The sequence below is a fragment of the Paramisgurnus dabryanus genome, chromosome 8 (assembly GCF_030506205.2).
Source record: "Paramisgurnus dabryanus chromosome 8, PD_genome_1.1, whole genome shotgun sequence".
Lineage (NCBI taxonomy): Eukaryota > Metazoa > Chordata > Actinopteri > Cypriniformes > Cobitidae > Paramisgurnus > Paramisgurnus dabryanus.
In genome coordinates, this window is record NC_133344.1 from 23,346,413 (window position 1) to 23,371,277 (window position 24,865).

The 24,865-nt window shown below is 37.8% G+C and overlaps 1 protein-coding gene and 1 long non-coding RNA gene across 3 annotated transcripts in view; one reads left to right on the top strand and one right to left on the bottom strand.

Annotated features, from left to right (window-relative positions):
• Nucleotides 1-24,865, top strand: part of dph1 (diphthamide biosynthesis 1) — a 100,746-nt gene that overhangs the window by 16,620 nt on the left and 59,261 nt on the right. For both annotated transcript variants that reach the window (XM_065281045.2, XM_065281046.2), the window contains one exon: nt 10-73. In XM_065281045.2, the coding sequence (XP_065137117.1) occupies nt 10-73 (64 nt within the window). The remainder of the gene's footprint in view (nt 1-9; nt 74-24,865) is intronic.
• Nucleotides 16,195-17,063, bottom strand: LOC141282479 (uncharacterized). The gene is made up of 3 exons (XR_012337162.1): nt 16,999-17,063; nt 16,649-16,710; nt 16,195-16,489 (listed from the first exon to the last, which is right to left on the bottom strand). It is a non-coding gene; the product is annotated as an uncharacterized lncRNA (long non-coding RNA).

The following is a 24,865-nucleotide window of genomic DNA, read 5'->3' on the forward strand; positions in this document are numbered from 1 at the left end:
GACCTGCAGTGGCCTTGCAGTTACCTGAAGGTCTGCAGATGTTTGCCTGTGTGATCGCTGACATCATTGAGAGGTAGGTGGTACCACACCAACACATATGTTGTGTCCCAAAACCCATTCATAGCCATGATGAATGATGGCTTTGAACCCAACATGATGGCTGTTCCAAAATGTAAACAAGTTACTGTAGTATCTCACATCATACCTCAGGACTGGACGTTTATGTCAGTAATTTCGTTGTCGACACTGTGTAGAAAGCCTCTGTGCTCATTAAAATCCTGCGCTTATCATCGTTCCCCGCCATAGCCCATATCTGGGGCTCAGCAGAAAATTAGACACGATTGCAGACACAAGCTAGCTATCACGCTCGCGCTAGTTAATGACATGAAGTGGGCAAAACTATTATTCTTCTTAATTACAGCCGGTTAAGTTTGGCGCGGAATGCGCCGCATACAAACATCCTGCCGTACGCGTGAGCATATTTAAATGCAGATAGCGGGCCGGTGCAGAGAAGGTGGACGGTCCGATCACCTCCCCCCACCCTTGTTTCGATTAGATTTAATGGTAATGCAAATGACTGCGCGGCGAAATGCAAAAATGTTTGAATTCACGGCATGAACTCGGGGTACGCGCTGAATAATCAAGTGTGAGTATGAGTGGGGCCGATCCCTAATGTCAGGAGCCTCCTGGGATGAATGTTTCCTTAAAGCGCATGCACACTTTCCACAGCAGAGCACTATTCTGGGTGCCTGCGAGTGCTAATGAGGGACACATTCCTATGGAGCTGAAGTGTGATGGGTAAGCGTTTCCATTGAGGGATATGTTTAGCCCCGGGTACCGCTCTCAAGCTGTCACATTCCCAGAGGGAGCCATCTGTATTACGAAAACATTACGGTGCCCAAATGTTTCTGTCTCACTCAGTGCCACTGATTTCGATTTGGATGCGAGTCGGTGAGTTGAAACAAGCAGCTTTGAGTGTTTCGATGCTCTTGGTGTCTGTTGACTAGTCTGCTTAACCTCTAATCCTTCTGTTTGATATAGTTTAGCTGGCAGCCTCTTGCTCACAGTTCTTCCAACCCAGTGATTCTCAACCAAGAAACCAAAAACCATTTGCGTATTTACCAATGTTTAGGTCATTTAATCATCCTTATGTCATTCTGCACCCATCTGAATTTCATTGTGTCTTTGTCTGTGAAATTGAAGCACAAGGTGTCATAATCTAATTATGAGATTAGATTTAGATTTAAATCATGGATTTTATATTGATTGCAATCTTTGATATGAACTTAAAGGGATAGTTCACCAAAAAATTAAATATCTGTCATCATTTATGCACCCTTATGTTGTTCTAAAACTGTGTGATTTTTTTTATTTTTGAACACAAAAAATATATTAAGATAAATTATGATTTCAAGCGGGGTTTTCACAGACTGGCACTGCGTCTGAACTCGTATACTGTGACTGTAGGTACTGAATTAGATGAAGCATTGACCGTTAAAACAGTAGATACTATATTGTATGAATATGTATAGTATAAATGAATTCGGACGTACATCTGCCATGTTAATATGTGACATATGACAAGAAGTTAGTCGTTGACTGAAATGACGTTAAACAAACGCAATTTAACCACAAGGGACTGCTGTTTAATATATAAAGAGTTTTGGTCCAAAACGCGATAAACTGCATTTAAAAAAAATTATTTGCAGCCAAAATCAGTATTGTATTTGGTCAGTGTTAAAAAGTAAATTCTTCATTTTACGCAAAATTTGATATCCGTTGTGTTATTCTGTCACCTTTTTTTCCAAACCACGACAAATGTCAATCCTCCTTCTCTGCAGAATGCAATAAGTACACTTCAAAGCGCACCATTCAAACCAATCAAAGCGCACCATTCCACGCATTGTAAACAATAACAGCGGAGCTTTGAAAACACACAGAATCCTCATCTTTTCCTCATCTACTTTGTACTTCAAGATCAACAAACAAACAAAAACAAAATAGTAATTTTAATGGCATTGATAAACCTGTGGTGGTTTTCTGTGGCGAGGAAGAAACGTAAGCCATCTAAATCGAATAATTTACGCGAGAGGCACTCGGGCGAAGGAAAATGCTGGCTGTTGCTTGTTCTCACATGACAAAATCAAGCTTCTTCCATTATTTTATTCAAAGTCAAAGAAAATCGAGCAGGAACAAAACATTTTACAGCTAATCGCCGTCAAAAAAGTTCATTTGCATTTAAGTAGAGCCACGTTACCATTTTTAGACATTTTTGATTAAAACAACGCCTGTCGTTCTTTTTCTTCGTTGGATAACTCCTCTCCCATGGGCTCACGGGACAATAAAGTGTCCATCAGATGGAACACTTCAGGATCTTGCTGGAAGTAGTAGATCATCTGGGTCATCTTTTTGCATACAGTTTTTGGAATACCATGAATTCGGATGTACTACTGCTTTTCGCCTACTATATACAGTAGTATAGAAGTAGGCGGTTTCGGATGCAGCGTGGGCCACAAATGTCAGGCATGATTGACATGTTAGACAGAGTGTTTAGTGACATCCTCAGCTGCCATTTACTCTCATAGTGTGAAGAGAAGAGCAATATCAACATACTTTTGTAAGAGTTGTGGCCTTTCTGTCTCTCCCTCTTTATCCACATAAGTGTGTAAGAATTGCCATTGAGTGTCTTACATGTAATATCTCCTCTCTTCTCATCAGAGAGTTACTGTACCCTCAGCTAAGTGCATCTTTTTCATCGTCATCATAGGACTTAACACCACCGAATGTCCATACATTCTTAAATCCCTGTTTAAAGCAGTCAGTGTTTAATTACAGCAATTAATGCCTGTTAATTAACTCTTCAACCCCTCTATCAGCCACAGCTTTCCATTCCTCCCTCTCTTCATCTTCTGCTTCGTCTTCTCAAGCAGCCTCATCTCTGGATTTCAGTCAGCAGGTTGTCTTCGATCTGATGTTTCTCCGAGGGCTTTTAACTTGACTTGTATAGGACATTTATTTCTCAGTGGTATTTAGGGCACAGGCAGTTTAGACATGAAGCACTTGTTGGCAAATGCTGTCTCGCCTCTTCATTAGCCTTTGGCTCTGCTTAGCATGCTGGAGAAATCGAGGTGTTTTTGCTGAAAAATCCATGATGTGAGATGAACCCTGAGCAGGAGGTCACAGAGGGGCAGGTAGGTTTTTGTGTTGGGGATGACCTCAGTTAACAGTTTGTTTAGGGTCATGCTGCCGTGGAAAAGGATTAATTGTTACATGACACCAAAATAATACTAAGTAAGCCAGGAACGGGCAAGACTCTGAAACACGGATAGAAAAAGAGAACATAATTTGGAGGGGTGGGGTTTGAGGATGGACAATAGAGAACACTTTGCTCATTAATATTAATTAGCTCACAGTGGCATTGCTAGATACTCTTCCTAGATTTTCAAGTGCTGTTGCACATTTTTGTATTTTTTATTAAAGCACTTGAAATAATTTTTTATTAAAGCACTTGAAATAATTTAAAGCACAAACCCTACAGCAATTTACATCCTCATTTCTGAAACAGAAAGAGAATTAGCCGTCTGGTCTTCACGTGATCTGCCGGAAAGAGAAGAACTTGAGAGATTGCTGGTTGTGTCACGTGATCCATGATGGATATTGCGCTCCGTGTCAGTGTGTGGAAAAGAGGTTGTGGCAGTGTAGTCAGGGTATAAGCTGATTATACTAGATGAGGTTTTAAGCTCTAATGAGAACAAGCTGTTACGTATTACAGCAAATCTGTACTTGATACAGTATACACGCACAAACAGTCCTTTATCCGTAGAGGCAAATGTCCCTGCTTTTGACATGCACAGAAATATATATATATCTTATGACTCACAAAGTACAATTACATGTCTTCAACTGTTACTGAGATCATCTACACAGGTTAAGGGGAAGATGATTTCATAGAAATTGATTCGCCACATTGGCTTCATGGATATAATGTTCCTCATGCTCTTTCACACACTTGTAGCCACTCGCCACAGATTTCACACACTGATGAAGAAGTCCTGATGCATGTATGATACACTATATCACATTTGGATTGTGATTTAATATGCACCAAATGCTAGTGAGGGATGCAGCTTGTTTTCCTGTAAGGTGGATTAATTATGTAGGAAAATATATAAATACACAAGGTAAAAAATGTAAAAACAAAAAAAAAACATTGTATAAAGTGAAACTAATGTTACGATATTATATTATTTGTGACCCGGGACACATAAAAATGTTTTGAATTTGAGATTTAAACCTAATCCGAAAGCTTTTCATTGATGTATGGTTTGTTAGGATAGGACAATATTTTGCAGAGATACAATGATTTCAAAATCTGAGGGTGAAAAAAAATCTAAATATTGAAAAAAATTGCATTAAAAGTTCAAATGAAGTCCTTAGCAATGCATATTACTAATGAAATGTTTGTTTCAATGCTCTCTACTCTAGTGGACTGAATGGGGATACATAAAAGCCTAACTTGAATGGGAAATCCCCAAAGAGCGGGTAGCAACGAGAGCAATTTTGTAGGCGAGATTTTGGCCATTTGTTCATGATTTTACTGCATCCACTCAAGGAAATACAGTTTTGGTATATTTGTGGTAGGAGATTTATAAAATATATTCATGGAAGATGATCTATATACTATATATACTAATGATTTTTGGCATACTTTTTTTTACATGCAATGCATTTTTTGCTTTTTCTGAGAATATACCCATGCAACTTATGACTTTTTTTGGTCCAGGGTCACATTTGTTTTTATTTTTATTTTTTGTATAATCAGTGCACAGTTCTAGTCTAAGTTTGTTCTAACATTTTGTTGAGTAGAACTAATTTACATTGTTTACATTGACCCAATCCAGCAGTGTACAGTTTCTATTTGACCTGCTCTGAATGATGGTCAGTCTCCTTTTTCTCAAAATTTATTAGAAAAAATATATTTGAAAATATAGATTCTTTTATGCTGACACACGTTTGGAGGTCTCGCAAATTGAGCGTTGCCACAGGAAACGCGAGAGTTGAAAAATGTGAACTTTGGAAACGTGCCGCGTTAACCAAACAGGAGCTTGCTCTAGTAGTGACGTGATTACAGGAAAGCGAACGGAATCACAGAAGCCCCTCCAATGACGCGAATTTGCGTGTGAATGTCTCAATGACTAGAATTTCACACGCGGCTTTCATGCGTGAATGAAGCGAGTAAACTCAAAATGTTCAAGGGGCAAACTAGACGCGGTAGACACGAATTTTACGCCTCAAACGCGTCTGGTTTGAACCCACAGTACGTTTTGAATACATAAATCTTTTGTAATTGATCTCCTTGACGCTCTACTACTGTCCTTCAAAATAAAAAGGCTAAAAATAAAATAGTTATAATTAGAGATGCAATATTATATAGGCCAATGTTCTGTATCAGGGTGATACTTTAAAAACAGCCAATAGGCATGGCCGATATATCCTGTCAATCAAAAGAGAACAGGAAAATGCAATGAAACTTTGTGTATAGAACATTTTAAGAAACATCACTAGTTAAATAATGCTTATTATGTGACTGAATAACATAAAAAATGTCATCTTCATAATTTATTTAATTCAAGTTAATATAACCACCTAACTATCGGTATCAGCAGATATCAAAACCGGAATAATAAAGAAATAATAATAAATGTATTTATTTATTTTAAATAATAATAATAATAAACTCACACATACAAAACTATGCATACTAATTGAATGTGCAGTTTTGTGATGTGTTTGTGAGATGTTCTCCAGGTAGATGGCAGGTAGACACTACACACTTCACTACCCAGGACAAACCACCTACGCCGACAAAACATCAGATATGCCGAGCTAAAGATAGTCATGCTAATACGATGTGGTATTAAATAAAAAATCACAGGGTGCTGTCTGACAAGTTGCTGTTTAAGTCATTTAAAAGAACAGCTTTAACTGATGTTCGACTTTGAGTTTTGGCTTGTTAAGAGACATTGCAACAAACCACAAGAGCTAAACGTACGTCAGTCTGACTTTGATACACCGACAGCCGATTCCAAAAGCGTAACAAATGTGATGAGAGACCTATTGAACACATAAACAGCACTGGGCCAAAACTCCTGCGGTTGCCCTAATGTTGGGGATTTGTAAAGGGAGTGGAGTATCTTATGTTCTTGATAATACCGCCTTCACAGCTAAAAGTACTCAGAATAGCAATGCGGGATTGTCATCGCTTTTCCTGTTTGAAAGGTCTAAGCTTTTATTTTATTGATTGCTGCTCATTATGTGTTATGAAAAGTATAGTACAGTCACAACTGTTGCTTTCAAGTTCTCGACTGTGTTTGTCATTTTATCCATCTAACACAGCGTTTATGTAGATGCATTTGCATTGCCCTCAGTATTAAGATAATATGCTGGGTTCTTACAGACGTACAAGCTTAAGAGAATTCAGTTCATTGGAGTGCATCAGCATAATGGAGGGTAAAAGGAATAGCTTACTAGCTATTATCTCTCTGTTTCTCTGTTTCACACCATTGAGGTAAACTTTTAAAACAATAACAGGATTTTTTTTGTAGATTGTCTTTGTGTGTTTCGTTGTTGAAAAAGAGACGGTGTCACAAATTTTATTTTTGATTGGACCGTCTCTTAAAAATCATTCCTGCCAACAAGTTCATGTCCTTGGTGAGTATGTGATATTGTACTTTCTCTCACTTTTTTCCAAAATTGCTATCCTTGCTACAGTGGCAAGAAAAAGTATGTGAACCTTTATAAATTTGTCATAAAATGTGATATGATCTTTTTCTAAGTCAAGGGTATTGACAAACATAATGTGTCTAAAATAATTACACACAAAAATTCTGATCTTTCATGTCTTTATTGAACACCCTCATTCAACATTCAAAATGGCAGTGGAAAAAATATGTGAACCCTTAGGGGCTAGTCACACCAACCGCGCTTTAAACGCTTCGAAACGCAAGGTGCAACGCACTGCTAGGCAACCACCGAGTCAACTGTCTTGTCAATCAAATATTGAAGCGTGAGCACTCTTTTGCTGTTAACTGTCATATTAGCAGAAACTTTAAAAAGAGGACGCTTGCTCTGAACTTGTTTGAGGATGAGAGGTGCACAAATACGCAGGAGAGAGTGAGCGAGTGGAGTCCGGTTCTTCAAAGCAACTGTAAACTTCCCTCACCACAACGTAAGGCCCGCCTCTCCCCTCATTCGATTGGACGATGGAAAGACGTGAATGACGTCGAGCGCTTCTCCGCTCTCAGTGTTCCTTCAAAGGCGCGTGCTGTGGCCGGGGGCAAAAACTGCAAGTTTATAAACAGTGCGCAAACGCTCCCTGCCCTTAGAATATCATTCAAATAAGGCACCTGCAACTGCCATAAACGCTTTTGGTGTGACTGGCCCCTTATGCTGCGTTCATACCAGCTGCGGTAGAGGTGTCAAGCGCGAGTGATTTCAATGTTTAGTCAATGTAAAGATGCGTTGACACCCGTCTAGAGGTCTCGTGGCACGGATGATGCGTTTAGCGTGGCCTAATCAATGGCGCGAGTTGAGCGTTGCCACGGGAAACGGGCAAGTTGAAAAATTGAAAAACGTTGGCGGAAAAATGCGCCGCGTTAACCAATCAGGAGCTTGCTGTAGTAGTGATGTGATTACAGTAAGCGAGCCGAGTCGCAGAAGCCCCTCGCATGACGCAAATTTCCGTGTGAATGTCTCGATGACTAGAATTTCACGCACGGATTTCACGCGTAAATGAAGCGAGTAAACTCAAAATTTTCAAGCGACAAACTATTCACGAATTGAAGCCTTAAACGTGGCTGTTGTGAACCCACGGTTAGAATTAGAAACTGGTTGACTCCCCCTTTGCAGCAATATCCTTAACCAGGCGCTTCCTGTAGTTGTGGATCAGACTTGCACATCACACAATTTTAGCCCATTTCTTCCTGGCAGAACTGCTTTAGCTTTGTCATATTCTTTCGACGTCTCATGTGTATGGTCTTCTTCAAATCAATCCATAGCATCTCTATAGGGTTGAGGTCTGGGCTCTGACTTGGCCACTCCAAAATGCGAATTTTGTTTTTCTGAAGCCATTCTGTTGTGGACTTTCTCCGATGTTTTGGGTTGTTGTCCTGTTACATCACCCAGCTTCTACACAGTTTCAGCTGACATACAAACATTCTCACATTATCCTGAAGAATTGTCTGATATACTTGGGATTTCATCTTCCCCTCAATGGTTGCATGCTGGCCAGGCCCTGATGCAACAAAGCATGCCTGAATCATGATGTTTCCTCCTCCATACTTTACAGTTGGGATGATGTTTTCATGATGATATGCCGTACCCTTTCTATGTTTCTTTTGGTTTGTTTTATGTCTCCAAGCCGCGACCCACGGGCCTTGCAGAGGAAATGTCAGAGTAAGTGTGGAGGAAAGATCCCGGTAGGGGCCGACAGTCCCGTCCTTACGTGCATCGCACAGCTGAGCTGTAGGTGGCAGAAGCGATGATATGATTTTATATGTGTGTGAGTGTATTTGAGTCCCAGCTGTCTATCTTCCTCAGTTCTTATATAAGGAGCTCGTACGGCGAGGAGAGATCACCAGGCCCACAGCCACTGGGAGAACAAGCCAATTTCTCAGTCTTTCTCGCTCTTTTTCTCGCTATGTCTTGTTCGCTGTGTCTGTGCTGATGACTAATGAGCTACCGTGCCATTCTGTGTAATGAGTTACCTGCCTACACGCCCAGTGTGTTTCCTTGTCTTGCTGGCATGGACTACCGAGAGGGAAGGAGTGAGAGAACAAGAAAGAGAGAGGGACATAGATGCTAAGGACCTGAATCAGACAGCTCTGTTTTCTGTCTTTAACAGTGTTCGAATCACAATAGATTGATGATCTGAATGGCTAGTCATGTTTTGAGGGACAAGGAGAGTCCAAAATTAACTTTTTGTAAAGCCTGCCAATGGTGGGTGAAATGGGAAAACCTGACAAAATATTTTTATGAGCCAAAAAAATATTATTGAAGTCCCTGTAAAGTCAATCTTGAAATGGTTTCTCAACACATTGTACATTTTTGGAATGTATTGCTGAAACACGCCACAAAGACTGTAAACTATGTAGGACTGAATTGCAGAGTTAGACCGTTAAACAGTTTTTTAAACCGAGTTCAGGGCCTAAAACTGTGGCTCGATCAGTCCTTTCAGAAAAACTAGTTTTTTGTGAGTGTTGCGGGCAAAAAATTTTGATCTTGTGGCACATTTTCTTAAAAAAATGCAATGGAATATACAGGATATTTTGGCAATTTTAGGCGATGAGATTGCAGGAACTTGCAAAAACCGTTTGCAGTTTTTGCAGGTTTTCAATGATGTTCACGTCACATAATCACTTCATAACATTCCCATGGCAAGAGGCAACATGTTTGCGCTTGTGTGAAGTAACAACTTTCTGCTAAGATATATGTGATTTATGCTATAAATGCGGGGATTATGAAATTATGCAAGCCCTGCATATTTTGCGCACGGAAATCTGCAATTAATGCTGAGAAAGTGCACCGTATTTTAAAAAATGCGCCCCTCGCATAAATATGCGGACTTTGGCTGATTATGCGTTGAATCATGCAATCACATAATCACGTTTTTCTGGAGGGACAGCTCCATGACGCACTTGAGCCACAGTGCATGGCCCCACCCCTAACACAATCGCGAACATCCATTCAGGTTTTAGCTCTATTTCAAAGTTAAGAGAGACAGCAGCTTTCCCGCGTGTGGGTGTGGTTTCAGTGCTCACAGCGGACACGCCCCCACCTCTTAAGAACAGAGAATTAAACCCGGTTTTTAAAGATTTTGATAACTTATTTTATTAACTTGCAGATTTTCCCATTATTCAAATTTGGTTGGGTGATTAATAGCACATTTTCTGTGGTGTGACAAACACATTTAATATCTGACTTCACAGGGCAGTTTTCTGAGCTGAGCAAGTCGTTTTTGTCAATCTCTGTATACTTTATACCCCAGCTAAATGGCATCTCGCACAAGAAATGTCATATTTCTATTGATGACAGTTGTAATACGGCTCGATTTGTTGAAGGAAAAGTTTATCCAAAAATAAAATTCCATCACGTTTGATATTTATACCTGTGTGACTTTTTTTCTGATGTGATGTACTAAAGGCAGTATATTATGACTCACTTTGACACATACTGTAATAAGCATCAGCAAAAAACATAAACGCTGCTTGCTGATTGTTTTTGCTTAGATTGTTTTTGGTAAAATCCGGCCCAATATGTAAACAATTTTACAGTAAAATCATATCCGAATACCACATCATGTCATTTTTATCACTGCATGCATCAGAAAATGGTTATTCATATCTTGAGGTGTCTTGGTGGTAAAGAGTCCCCTTTTTTGTTCTGTGGAAAAACAGTGTCACCATGAGTCATTATTCGACATTTTTATTGGTAGGTGATTTGTGTATCTTTGATCTGAAGTGTCCGTATCACTGATATCAGAATAAAGCAGACTGTAGTTAAATGTAGTTACACAGACCTAACCCTAACAATGACTATTTTGAAAATTCTGTCATCATGTACTCACCCTAGTGTTGTTCAAAACCTGTGTGAGTTTTTTTATTCTGTTGAACACAAAAATACCATTTGACTTTCATAGTAGGAAAAACAAATAAGTCAGTGGGTACCATCAGTGGGTGCTTACTATCATTTATCTACAGGTGTCGAAAAATCTGTAATTGTGTTTTTAAAGGGAACGTGTATAGCCCCATTCCTGAGTCCCTCTGTAGTCTCTTTTTGAAATGAATAATTCATCAATAGTGCTGTATGGAAGCTATTACCTTGTTTTTATATGTAGAAATGTTCTTTTTTATTTGACCTTAGTAGGCATTTTGCTGTTCTTTTTTCTGGATCTTGCAAGAGGTGATAGCAAGTGGGAAAATAATTTTATATACGTCTTACGGAGAACTGCAATAGAGATTTTTAGATGCATGCTGTGCACACCACACTGAGGTGAAAAGAGGAGAACCCGCATCTGTACGTCACACCTGAACACCTTACCTCCAGAAGGTCCCCCAGGGAGTCTTGACGTAATCAATCCTACAGCGTTATGTACTAAATTAAGAACTGGATTGAAAGCCACTCAGTGTTTGTAGCAAAAAGGTACAGCATAAATATAAAAATTTAGTAATAATGAAGACAGAAACCTGGAGAAGGTGAAATTATTTTTCGATCGGTTTTGTCAAGATGGCAAATTGCAGGGTTGAGAACTAGTTGGGTTACAGTTCTGTTGAATAGCCTGTGAAAACAGATGGTATTTTGGGAATTGAATCGGCTGTCTGTCTGACACACTGTTTCCCCATCATGCTTGTTCAGGAGTTTTTACTGAAGTTTGTCAACACATTTGGACTCAGTCCGAGAGTTCCCCCACACAGATACTATAAAAGACTTTCTGAGGCAACTTCTTTCTTCATGTTATTTGATGTGTGTGAGATCGTACATGGTTATGAAATATAAAGGTGGCGTGCAGCAGTCAGGCCTAGCTAATTACACACAGAGCGTCTTGCCCGCATGGTCCTCAGTGCTGTCCCGAAGATGATCTTTATTTTTTATGAAACTATAAAATAAACATCCTGTGCCCTTGCACAGTGGTGCTGTAGGATGAGTAATTTAGAGAAGTGTTTCAAACTCAGAGCAATTCAGGTTTGTTTTCTCTGATTCAGTTTGTATTAAGATTCTTCTTTAGGACTTTTTATTTTTTTAAGGTTTAAAAGATCTTTACACGAAAGATGTAAGTTTAGTTGAAGTTGTAATTATTGCTCTGCTAGTAGCAATCATCATGATCTATAATGGAGGGAAGCCCAATAGTAACTCTGTTCTGTAAACCAGTGGTTCCCAAACTTTTCATTTTGCTACCCACTCAAATAAGTATAATTTATCCCGTAACCCACCAACATATTTTTAAATGCAAATATGAGAAAAATACACATTTGACCTTTTTTGTAATTTAGTTTTTATGTTCCTTGTCATTTTATTAATGAAATATAAGTTTAAAGAGCACATATTTCATTGCTAAAAACAATGTTATATTGTGTATTTGGTATACAATGTGTTCGCGTGGTTTATGGTTAAAAATTATTATTTTCTTTTTTTTCACATACCGTACATTTTTGTTGCTCCAGATTTCACTGTCTTCCTAAAATGCACAGATTTAAAAAGCTCTGATTGGCCAGCTAATCTGTACGTTGAGATTGGCCTGAATACCTCTTGATGTCAGCCGGAAATGTGACACTCCTTACCATGTTTGAAAGATTCGGTTGCTAACATTAGTTAACTTACAAGCTGTAAGTCCAAAGCGGAAGGTATTATGATAATGTCAGTCTTCATTACGTAACACATCCCAATTGCCTACAATCCGTGTTTTTGTTGTTGTCCAAGAAAAGAGATTTACGTTGAAGACGATAACTCACCCCGGATTTCCACCGACTGCGGAACGGCTGCGGATCCGTTGCGGAACGGCGGCGGAGTCAATCGGTTTCCATTCAAGTCAATGTGTGTATTTCCACTGACTGCGCTCCGAATCCGTCACAGCTCCGGCCATCCGCAGCCCTCCGGCACAAATACGCAGAGCTTCTATTTTTGACGGATGCCGGACAGCTCCGCAGGGCGGAGCCATGACTTTATCGCGTGATCATACCTGAATTCACGAGAACTCGTGTTTTTTTATTAAATCTTTGCAATACAAACATTACAAACACACACAAATAAAGTCATTAATACAGAAACAACAAATAATAGACAGGAACAGAGCCAGGGGAGTTTCAAATAAATACATTAAAGATAAAGCATATATAAATGTTTTAGCAGCCTTCTTATTTTTTGAATTTTGGATGGATTTGATGTACTGCTCTGTCTATGCGAGATCTCGTGTTGTGATCTGGGCTGGTTTGTAAAAACGTCATAATTCAAAGGCATAATGGGCAGAGACAGAACTAGGTATCGCGCGATCATCACGTGAATTTGCGAGACCTCTTCACTTAAGCACGCAGCCGCGTGGGTCCAAGTGGGTCCCGACCCACAGTTTAAAAACTGCTGATCTGCCTTCCTTTGTGCCTACACACTGTAGACAGCATGTTAAACATCATGAAACGTTCCTGGTTTATTTAACCAGCTTAATTGGTTGAGCATTGTGTTAGCCACACAGAGGTCATGTGTTTGATTTTAGGTAATGCACACAAATAATAAAATGTTAGTACCTTGTAATTCACTGTAGATTGCTAAGGATAAAAGCATCTGCCAAATGCATGAATGTAAACCTCATTTGTATACATAGGTTATACACTTTAATAGCATCTGAAATAGCAGACTGGGAAAGTATGTTCCGAATTTGATTTGGCATTTTTACCTTTTTACTTTCATCTTTTAACTCTGTATTCTGGCACACTACATCAGGGTTTCCCGCAGCACTTTTCAGTTCGGGCAGCCCACCTAAGCTGGGACGTCCAAAAAAAAATTTCCACCAAACGCCACATGGCCGAAATGAGAGAAAGACATGGTCCGTCACTGTCTGGAGGATAACTAACCTGTTGATAAAACATTTAATTAATTACTAATCTAGTATGTGTTCATTTTCTGTCATAGTTTCTTCAAAATTGAGTTTTATTTGAGTGTTTTAAATAAAATATTTTCATCATGATGCGTACGCCCTTTGATTGCCACGCCCCCGGCCCGCCCACCTGCACAACCCTACCACCTTAACTAACACATTTTCTGCGGGAAACCCTGTACATATTTAGTGTACTGTTTTTCGGATAGTGCAGTAGCGATGTAGGTTTATTTGAACGCAGGGTATGATTCTCATCATTTTGGAGGATATTTTTGACCTTCTTCCAATGCATTTTGAGATTGTTCATGAGATCGCTGCATACAGTACCATATGAAATAGCTTTTATGTTGGACATTTACCTACCATGCTTTACACGGTCAGGAAGAAATGCTCAAAATATACCCCATCTGTAACTTGGCCAGTACCCCTTAAATAGGTCTTAATATGTACCATGCATTCATTTGGTACCAAAGTGTACCTTTTGAAGTAACTTTTTGTACATATTTAGACAATTTTTAGACAGTGTACAGTTAGATTTTGAAGTGACAATAAGACACTAAACCCAATGAATGCAGGATTCACATGTTATGTGCGATTTTAACTCTCTGAAGTATTTTATCAAAGTAAAACTACATTTTCTTGAAAGTTTCTTCCTATTTGGTTTAATTGAGGTACAAATGCCACAAGTATCTAACCAAATTTTTCTCTACTGCTTTGAGGACATGCTCATCTGCTTGTGCCTGCAAATCCAATTTGCATATTTTCCTCATCCACTTACCAACATGATCTCTGTGCCTGTGGTGCTTGACAACAAATGTCTTCAAATTCACTTCCACACTAATGAGGTGAAATTATTTAGCAGGGCTTTAAAAGCAAAGTTGAGTGTTGGTTTGTTCTGTTACAGAAAGCATCTGAGCTCTCCTCATGCTTTCTGTCCTCAGAAAACTGCTGTACTGTTTTATAATCTCTTACTCACGATAACAGGGGTGCTGCTTTAAATCAAGAAACCCGAAGGAATAGTTAACCCAAATATGAAAGTTCTCTCATAATTTACTCACCCTTATGCCATCCCAGATGTAAATGACTCTTCAGTGAAACACAAATAAATAATTATGTATTAAAATGCCATCACGCAGTTTTTATAAATAGAAGCCAACATGGCCAAGATAAAAAGAGCAAAAACTTTTATCATTACAGTAATCCAAATGACTCCAGATGGTTAATATATGAATCAATGCATTATGAAAACAATATGTTGTGTACAGTGCAAGTTTTCCTGGAATATAAGTTTTCCTACCATATTAAATGCCTATTTACTTCATCCCATGTTTCACTGTTGTGCAAAAACTCTTCTTTTCTTTCCAGTTTCTTTCCATTTTTCAGTACTGCAGTTCGTAACGTGTTTTTTATCGTGTCAGTTTCATGTTTTTAAGAGCGGAAAAGTGTTTTGTGTGATCATCGCCTTATGCCTCACTCAATATATAAATCACAAATATATTCAAATTGGGCAGATGTACTTCTTATTTGTGCAAATAAAGTAAATAGCGCCTCATTTAAAGGTAATTTCTTATGGCTGACATCACTGAATTTGCTGGTGTTTTCGTGCTGATGTTTGAAAAGCATACAGTATTTATGTATTTACTAGAAAAATCCCTGTGGTGTTTTACATCAATTTACTGGGATTACTGTGAATACATGTTGTATACAGCAAATGTACTCCTAAGACTTGAAAAAAATGTGTAAGTTACCAGCCTTTAAAATTTATAGTCTAAATAAACCATAAATATTAACAAAACTTCCAGACGTTCTGTTCAAGTAATTTTCATGGGATCTTTAATGATCCTTGGAGAAATGCACAGCCTGAAGTAGCAGAAAAATTAAGGAAATTTGAAGGAAAATAAACAGAAATGAGCTTCAAGAACAAAGAAGAGACTGTGAACTGAAAGATAAATAGATTTAGATATGCCTAGTGAACCTAAAAGTACACTGTTAACGATTTCCCTGTATTTTTACAGTACGGTACTGGCAGCACGGTTGCCAGTAAGTTACTGTATTTTGGTTTTACAGTACTGTACTGTAATACCATTTTACAGTACACAAACTAGTACTGTATAGTTACAAAGCAGTACTGTACTGTAATTTTACAATATTTTATTACAGTAGTCTATTTTTACAGTAATTTACTGTAATGTCTATATTGACCCATAAATACTATTTATTACTTATTACAGTTAATACAATAATATTATATATAATAGCTAGATATTTAGGTTTAAATCTATAGTTATTAATATGGTAAAAATGCTACATTAAAACATAATGAATTAAAAGGCAATCCAAGCAATGTATGTATCAAAATTTTATTTAAAAAAAAACAAAACATATTTAATATATTTAATATATTTAATTGAAACAAAACATTTAAAACAAGATTTTAAACAATAATAAACATATAAACAAGTTAAATAAAATAAAATCAACAAGTATAAACAAGTTTGGAGACCCCTGCTGTAACATATTTAACTCTGGCAAATAGAAGTTAAAGTCCATCATCGACTAAAAGGTAACATTTCACTGTGGTAAAAAGAACACTGGCCCATAGTTTTAAATATTCTACTTGAATTTCATTGAACACTAAAAATAAATTAAAAATTAAACTGTGGCAGACAGACCACAGTGGCCTTTACTTTGAAGTCGTCCATTCGAACTCAATCAGGGACTGCATGAAGCTGTTCACAGGGGTTAATGGCCACAGCTTTTCTCTGCACCAAGTTCTTTGTCTTTTTGCTTGCTCCTTGTCTGGATGTGCACTTTTTCCCATCTTTGGAATTAATTCTATCCAGAAACCTGTTAGAAATATCATAAACATTAAGTCAACAAATATAAGATAGAAAAAGATTCTTAAAAAACTAAACTCAGCCTTGAATTTACTCCTATTCTGAAACCTTTTGCTCTTATTCTACTGTTCCACACCTAATTACATTAAAATACAGAAGATTCACTTACCTCGGAACAAACTCTTTCCTCAATGGACAGCATCCACATGGATCATGTCATGATTGAATGTCCTGAACAGAAAGTACAATTGTTACTGATTTGGACACAACTTTTTATTCTGAAAACAAAATCTTTTGTCAATAAAGTCCAGGGACACCTCTGTTAAATAAATACAATTATTAAATTAAATTTCTTAAAAACCAAAGTCTGAATATTTCTGTTTGTATATTTCTACATGGCAAACTAAGACAATTGTGTACATGTTGTGTATGGTCGTGTTACAGTGTTGTGTGTGGGAATTGTGAATGAGTGTATACATGGGTATTTAAAGAAGCTGTAGTGGTAAAGTGCAAACTTACCGAACAATGTGCTTGGTGTGTGTCTGGTGTCACCCGTTGTGCCTCCACATCTGCCTTAACTCCTGAAAAGTGCAATGACACTCATGTAAACTACAAATAAAAAGTGATTAGCCACATTCCTGTGTACTTTTACATGTGACGTGAAAGCATTTAATATTGCAGTCAAAAAAATACATGACTTGTAACTGTACATCATGTACTTGCCTGTGCCTTTAAAGATGATCCATCTTACCCAATCCAGCTTACAAGCAATGGTAAGACTGTAAAAAATACAAATGTTACAAAATCTGTTAGCCATAGAAATAAGTAGACATTGTGAAGGAAATGGTAAAAGAAAATTTAGTAACACTTTACTACAATAGTTTATTCCTTAACATTTGGTAATGCCTTAGCTAATATGAACTAACAATGAACAATATATTTTACAACATTAATAATATTTGATAATGTTCATTGTGCAGAGACAAAGTCATTGATTTAAAAATGTATTAATTATCATGCTATGCTAACAAATAAAACCTTTCTGTAAGTGTTTAGTCAGTTGTAAAACAAATATATATATATATATATATATATATATATATATATATATATATATATATATATATATTAGTTGTTATATTATATATTACATATAAATATCTAAATAAGTCTTTTTTTATTATTATTCTATAACATCTTGTCTACAGAAAATCTCTGAAAATGTCTCGTTTAGTGCAGAAAATAGCGATTTATAGTGACAAGGTAAAAAGACTGCCCCTAATGTTTAACCCGGACCGGCTGCGGTGTAACACGCTATTTCACGCAAAGTTTTTTAACTAAGTTAATAGCTAGCTGGCTGCTCACTTTAAAGATAAACATGATCGCCTAAATCTGAGCAATCCTGGTGATGCCAGTTTCCTACACGATGTTATTATGGACTATTTTACATCCAGAGATGAAGGATCAGATGACAGAGACGAGAAGACAAAGGTATGTAAATGCGGAGCCCATTCTCTTTTCGTGCATTGATTTGATGTGTTTTGGAAACTTATATATACAGCGTGTAATGCATCTGAAGTGGTGGAAACAATATGCCATAAAAATGTATTGGACAACTTACTGGGCGTGTAAAACGCTTAAGAGAAGATATTCTCTGCTTTTGCGGATATACCGTAATATAATAACAACAACAATAAGCGCGGCAATCCCTTTCGTTCATCTGATATTAAGATGAGCCCAGGTCTGAATTATATTTGGTCGAAGTTAAAGCTGCGATGAGTTCGATGCATGTATCCAGTTAAATATGAGGTTTCTTGTTTTCACTTCTGTGGAGTAGTTCGGTACTATGCTGTGTACGGTGTGACAAGTCCTGACTGTTTACAACCACGAGTCAGCCTTGCCAAACAGTCGAACTTAATACTTTTCTCTGACGCTAACTGAACGGATGAAACGCCGAGATAAACGACCGTTATGCTGGGACCGCAAGACCGCGCTGGCGGGTTGTCTTTGTCCATTTCGTTAAAAATAGTTTCATTGTCACCACACTTTCAACACAATATAAACTCACCAAAACCCTCATAATTTAGTTAAAACAACCCTATATTCATTAATAAAGGTGTAAAGCGAGTTAAAGCAGCGGTAGACATCTGTGTGTAAGCTTACTTTCTGGGGGAGATTGAAACTTTGTTGGCGACCGTTTTTCTCTCTCATTGCACGTTTAAAACAATATTGTGACAAACTATTGACAACATTCTTAAACTAAAAATTACGTTTTCATGAAACAGAAATATTTTTAACTTACCGAACTGCCAGAAATCAATCGTCCTCCTTCAGCTGCAGCCAGGAGTTGTGCTCTCTCTCCCTCTGTGTGATTTGACGTTGGCGCACTTTCTCTGATTATTGCAAGTACACCTGGCACATTACAGCAATGGCTACAGCAAGGTTACATCAAGACCAAAAGATACTGTAAAATTTTCCCGCTCAAACAAATTTACCCAGAATGCATTATGAACTGCAGTACTGTACTGTAATGTACACATACAGTATGGTACTGTGGATTTTTACAGTAATGTACTGCTAAATCTACAGCGACATCTAACAGTGTAGGTAAAGATGGTCATTTATTTTTCCGTGATAGGATTTGGAAATCAGTCGGCTTAATGATTGAACTTGGACCTCATTATCTCTGTAAGATTTTTGAGTGTGAGACTAATTCTGTAACATCATCAATCTTAAAAGCCATTTCTTGTTAGATCCAGTTTGCTTTTGAATGTTCGGTAGAAATGATCGGCTCATGTAATTGCAAATGTAACCCAAATTCAGTGTGTGTGATCAAGACTAAGCATAGTTTATTCAATTCAGTTCAACTTTATTTGTATAGTGGTTTTCACAGTTTACACTACAAACAGATACAAACAGACAAATCAAAAATTTTAGAAAACCGAAAACTACAAAGAAAAATTTGAATCAATTTGGAGTTCAAAATGGCATCGTATGAAGTCCTCCAATGGGCCAGTGTCATCTTTCACTGATGTTAGGTCATCTCTTTGTGGGCATCATATACTGTAAGGTCCTTCCATGGGGTGGCGTCATCTTCCACTGGTGTTGGGTAATCTGAGGTAATGGATCCAGACTGGAATAGTTGTCCCAAAATGACTAGTCAGATAGCATGGAAGTATTTTTCTGTTTTATCCATATTTTAACATATACACTCACCTAAAGGATTATTAGGAACACCTGTTAAATTTTTCATTAATGCAATTATTTAATCAACCAATAAAATGGCAGTTGCTTCAATGCATTAAGGGGTGTGGTCCTGGTCAAAACAATCTCCTGAACTCCAAACTGAATGTCAGAATGGGAAAGAAAGGTGATTTAAGCAATTTTGAGCGTGGCATGGTTGTTGGTGCCAGACGGGCCGGTCTGATTATTTCACAATCTGCTCAGTTACTGGGATTTTCACGCACAACCATTTCTAGGGTTTACAAAGAATGGTGTGAAATGGAAAAAATATCCAGTATGCGACAGTCCTGTGGGCGAAAATGCCTTTGTGTTGATGCTAGAGGTCAGAGGAGAATGGGCCGACTGATTCAAGCTGATAGAAGAGCAACTTTGACTAAAATAACCATTTGTTACAATCGAGGTATGCAGCAAAGCATTTGTGAAGCCACAACACGCACAACCTTGAGGTGGATGGGCTACAACAGCAGAAGACCCCACTGGGTACCACTCTCCACTACAAATAGAAAAAAGAAGCTACAATTTGCACAAGCTCACCAAAACTGGACAGTTGAAGACTGGAAAAATGTTCTGATCTGATGAATGTCGAGTTCTGTTCAGATGGTAGAGTCAGAATTTGGCGTAAACAGAATGAGAACATGGAACCATCATGCCTTCTTACCACTTTGCAGGCTGCTGGTGGTGGTGTAATGGTGTGGGGGATGTTTTCTTGGCACAATTTAGGCCCCTTAGTGCCAATTGGGCATCGTTTAAATGCCACAGGCTACCTTAGCATTGTTTCTGACCATGTCCATCCCTGTATGACCACCATGTACCTATTCCAGCAGGATAATGCACCATGTCACAAAGCTCGATTCATTGTTGCACCTTGTTGAATCAATGCCACGTAGAATTAAGGCAGTTCTGAAGGCAAAAGGGGGTCAAACACAGTATTAGTATGGTGTTGCTAATAATCCTTTAGGTGAGTGTTTTCTATTTAAGTATTTCAGTTTGTAGTTATACTGTGTCACATTAAAAGTAGGACTTTTAGGATGTTTTTGTAAGACCCCTGCTACTTTGTTGAGCTCAGTTAGAATGCCGTTTGTCTATTTCGAAAACTGTTTTGAACATCACTAAAGCCTAAAGACATCATTCCGTGCCCATTCCCTGATTACCCATCATGCAAATCTAATCTCAAATCTCACAGCTAACCTTTAAAGCCCTACATGCTCCACTCGGCATACGTTATCCCTTTCCTGCCCTTGTGCCAACCATCCGCAGCTGTGATAAAGCCTTCCGACAAGACACGCTTCATCGGTCGCAATTCAGTCTACATCACTTTGAGTTCATTTTCCCACTAAAAAAAGATGTTTTGCAAGGCGTCGTGGCTGCATGTGAACATACGTGAACAGATGGGGTTTCTTTAAAATGTGTGGGTGCTCGTGTGAGAATCATTCATTTGCATAATGGCCAACCCATCTGAGGCTAAAAGCATGTCAGGGCCAATGGCTGAGATCCAGTTTGTCGAATAGCAGTAATGATCTTGTTTTTCAGAAGGTTAAGAGATTATCTAACAGCATTAGAGAAAACATCTGTCTGTGTGTTCTGGAACAAGACTCTCTTTTCTGATTGCGCATCTCATCGCTCAACCAGTCATTAGCGGAGGCGCGTGACCGTAACGTGGATGCTCTTTCCTTCTTTGTTTGTGTAAGGTGTGTGGGTACGGAGACCTTTCGGTCAGACAGAAGAGGGGGAGACGACTTTTACAAGAGCAAAAGTCAAACCTTAGAAGCTGAAGTGGAAAATGTTTGATCTTCGCATTATCAAGATCCCCTGCTGGTGTTGCAGAAGGAGGGTTCCACCTTGGGTTTTGATAAAGTATTTTATGATGTGTTTGGTTTCATAATTTTAATATGTTAATTTGGTAGAAGTAATTACACAACAAAACAACACTTGCTTTTTATAGACATTCAGCTCCAATCTTAAAGGAACTTATAGTGAGCAGTAAGTTAAAAGGAGCCATTCACACACTGTAAAAAATATTTTTCACTCTTAAATGTTAAAATTTAAACAACTTGAATTAATAAGTCATTTAATTTTTTTGACTAGTTAGAAGTACAGGGCCGGTTCTAGATATTTGAAGGCCCTAGGCATTATTTATTTTAGAGGCCCTTCGCACCCCTTGGCCCCTTTAATTTTCAGAATAATGTGATAATGTTTTTTCTGCACTGTAAGAAATCAATTAAACACTACAGTTATAAAACATGTTTTTTTCCATTACTTATCTTTTTTTTACAAGTTAACAAATGGAGTAAAAGACAGCTTATTAAAATGTATTAGAAATTATGCAAACCACCAAGTTTTAACATTTCAAGGAAGATAAAATTCAATGTTGTTGTTGCTGCAGAATTTTTTTTAAACCCACGTAGTTTTGGGGATAACAGGATAACAGTTTTGCTTTCTCCATACAATAAAATTATTAAGACAACACTACATTGCAAACAAAAAAACTACATATGAACACCTCCTGGACATTTTTTCAGTAAATGAGCATCAGTATCTTTTATTGTTTTTTTTTTATTTTAGCTGGGTATGAACAAGATTTTCCCACCTACCGAACCAGTAAACAGTATTTATTATAGGCTATGGATATTCATATTATCTATGGCATTACCTTAAATATCCATATACAAATCATTTGCTAATGGAAGTTACAGATAAACTACTAAGCAGAATCATTAAATCAAAGGATTTTTCAATAAATATGCATAAAAAACTTTTACGATTTGAAAACTAAAATGAAGAGTAGAGGACTTTGACAGAATTTAAAAGAGGTACTTTTATAACTCCAGTTTTGTTTGCTCTTTAACTTTGTTTGAATATACACTTTTTTGACTTGACTTTTTTGAGTAAGCTCCCACATGATGCTGCCATGCACATGCATTCAAAGTGTATGGACAGAGGCAATGCATCAACAGCGCTTTTGTTTTTGAACTATTTTTATATCTTAAAATGACGCTGATACACAGAACAAAGTTAATTTTTTACAATACATTAAAATCTTTTCAATATACCTGCATCATGCGCTGCACTGTCTTTGGATGCCAGTTTTGCTGAGCCAAAAACAAAGGACATGATAGCCGCTCTCAGCATTACTTAAAGTCAGTCAAACAAGTCACAGAGATTTGAATGTTGTTCCTCATATATAGGCTTGTTCGACTTCATGCGATGTCGCAAAAACAGACAGGCAGATGACACCGTGACCGATTCGAGAAATCATACGAAGGAGTCTGCTTATCAATCGCTCCCACGGTACTTTGATGTCATCTGCCTGTTGGTCCTTGAGGCATCCCATGAGGACAAACTCACTTTATAACTTTGTCTATTACTGTCAATAGTGATTGGTGGACAACTGCACATGGAGTTATGGAGGCACCGCCTCTAAGCCTGAGGCCCAAGGCATTTGCCTACTCTGCGGTTTCATCGGACGCATGAACATTTTTGCGTCTACGGGTCTGGACGGAACTTAACTTTTGGTCTCTGTTTATTTAGTGGTCTGGCTTGTGGCTAAACTGAACTCTGCAGCAAATAGAGTTATCCCGTATTCCCCATGATCGAGCAGCCCTACCGCAAACAGGGAATGTGAAAAAGTGTTACCTTAATCAATTTAAGGCAATTCCTATTGTATAATCATTAACATTAAAGGCACACTCTTTTTATGACTAAAATAACAGTAAAGGGTCAAAAAAATTATTGCCAAAAATTAAAACGGACAAAACTGAATTTGCATCAATTAAAACTGATTTTATAGGGCCCTACTAAAGTAATCTTCTTATTTATTTTGTTTGTTATCAGAAATAAACTACTCTAAAAGCACTCTATTTTTGATTCTTTGTGGAAGTTTAACTTTTCTGGAAGTTATGTGTGTTTCACGAAAGCTGTTTGTTTATGTTGTTACTGCTGAAACCGTCTATAATGACTACTAGCACCACTTTTTCTAATGTCTATTTAATGCTTTACCTACTGGCCACAAGAATACATGACTTTGAATATATATGACCCTGTCTGTGAAATCCAGGTTAAAGTCTCCTGATCTAATTTTGGGATTTGGAGCATCAAAGTTTGATTACAGTCCTTTCAGTTTTCAACATGACCTTACTCATTCAATATAAACAATTTCAAGGTTATATTGAACTGGGGACTTTTCATGAAATACTGATACTATAAATGTGATCAATTATGATTTGTTCATCAGAATATGATAAAACGATTCAATCTGATTAACAATTAATAATTGATGACAGGCCTTATAACAAACCCTAAAGTGCTCAATCTCTTAATTTTGTCCCTCTTTTAATTTTTCCTTTTACCTTATTCTCAAGCTTTTCTGTCTTACTTTCACACTCTCTCGATTTGTTTAAAGAGGAAATAATGAGTTAGGCCCTCTGTGGAGTTGCTCGGTTATCAGGGGAAGAGGCTCTCTGTCTTGGTGATAATCTCTTCTCTCCCTGTATCCCCACGCCAGACGCTTCTGCCAAATCGAGGAGGAATGAGCCCACGCGCCACGCAACCAAATGAAATATGAGGCATCAGCAGGTGTGCCGTATAAATATTTCACATCCTTAACCTGATTTGTTGAGTAGAGGGTTATGCGCTGGGCGGGACCGCAAGTATGTGTGTTTGTGTGTACCAAGAAGGTTTATAATGTATGGAAATGGCTATCCATTACCATTTCGGTTTATCTCAATGGAACTTACTCACATACATTACTAAGCTTATTCTTGTAAAATCCAGAAAGTTTAGTGATGTACTTGATGCTTTTCAGTGGTTGTCAGTAGAGGATAGTGTTTTCGGTGGGTAACTGGCCCATTCTAACCAGGTAAACTTTGGTGTGTCCATACACGAGAGTGTAGTGTTCATGTTAGTATAAAGATCTTAAAGAGATTGTTTGCCAAATTTCTTGTATATTTTGGGGAATGTTAATAGATTCATATTTATGCACATGCATGCATCTTGTTGCAGTTTTTCTTAAAGGCAACTATCGTCCGATTGACGTTTTTACATTTCCTTTGGTGTGTTAGTGTGTAATAGTACATGTTAACCAGATGCAAACTTAACATACCCCAAAGTAAACAAAGACGCGGGTTATCGTTTCCAACGTGAATCT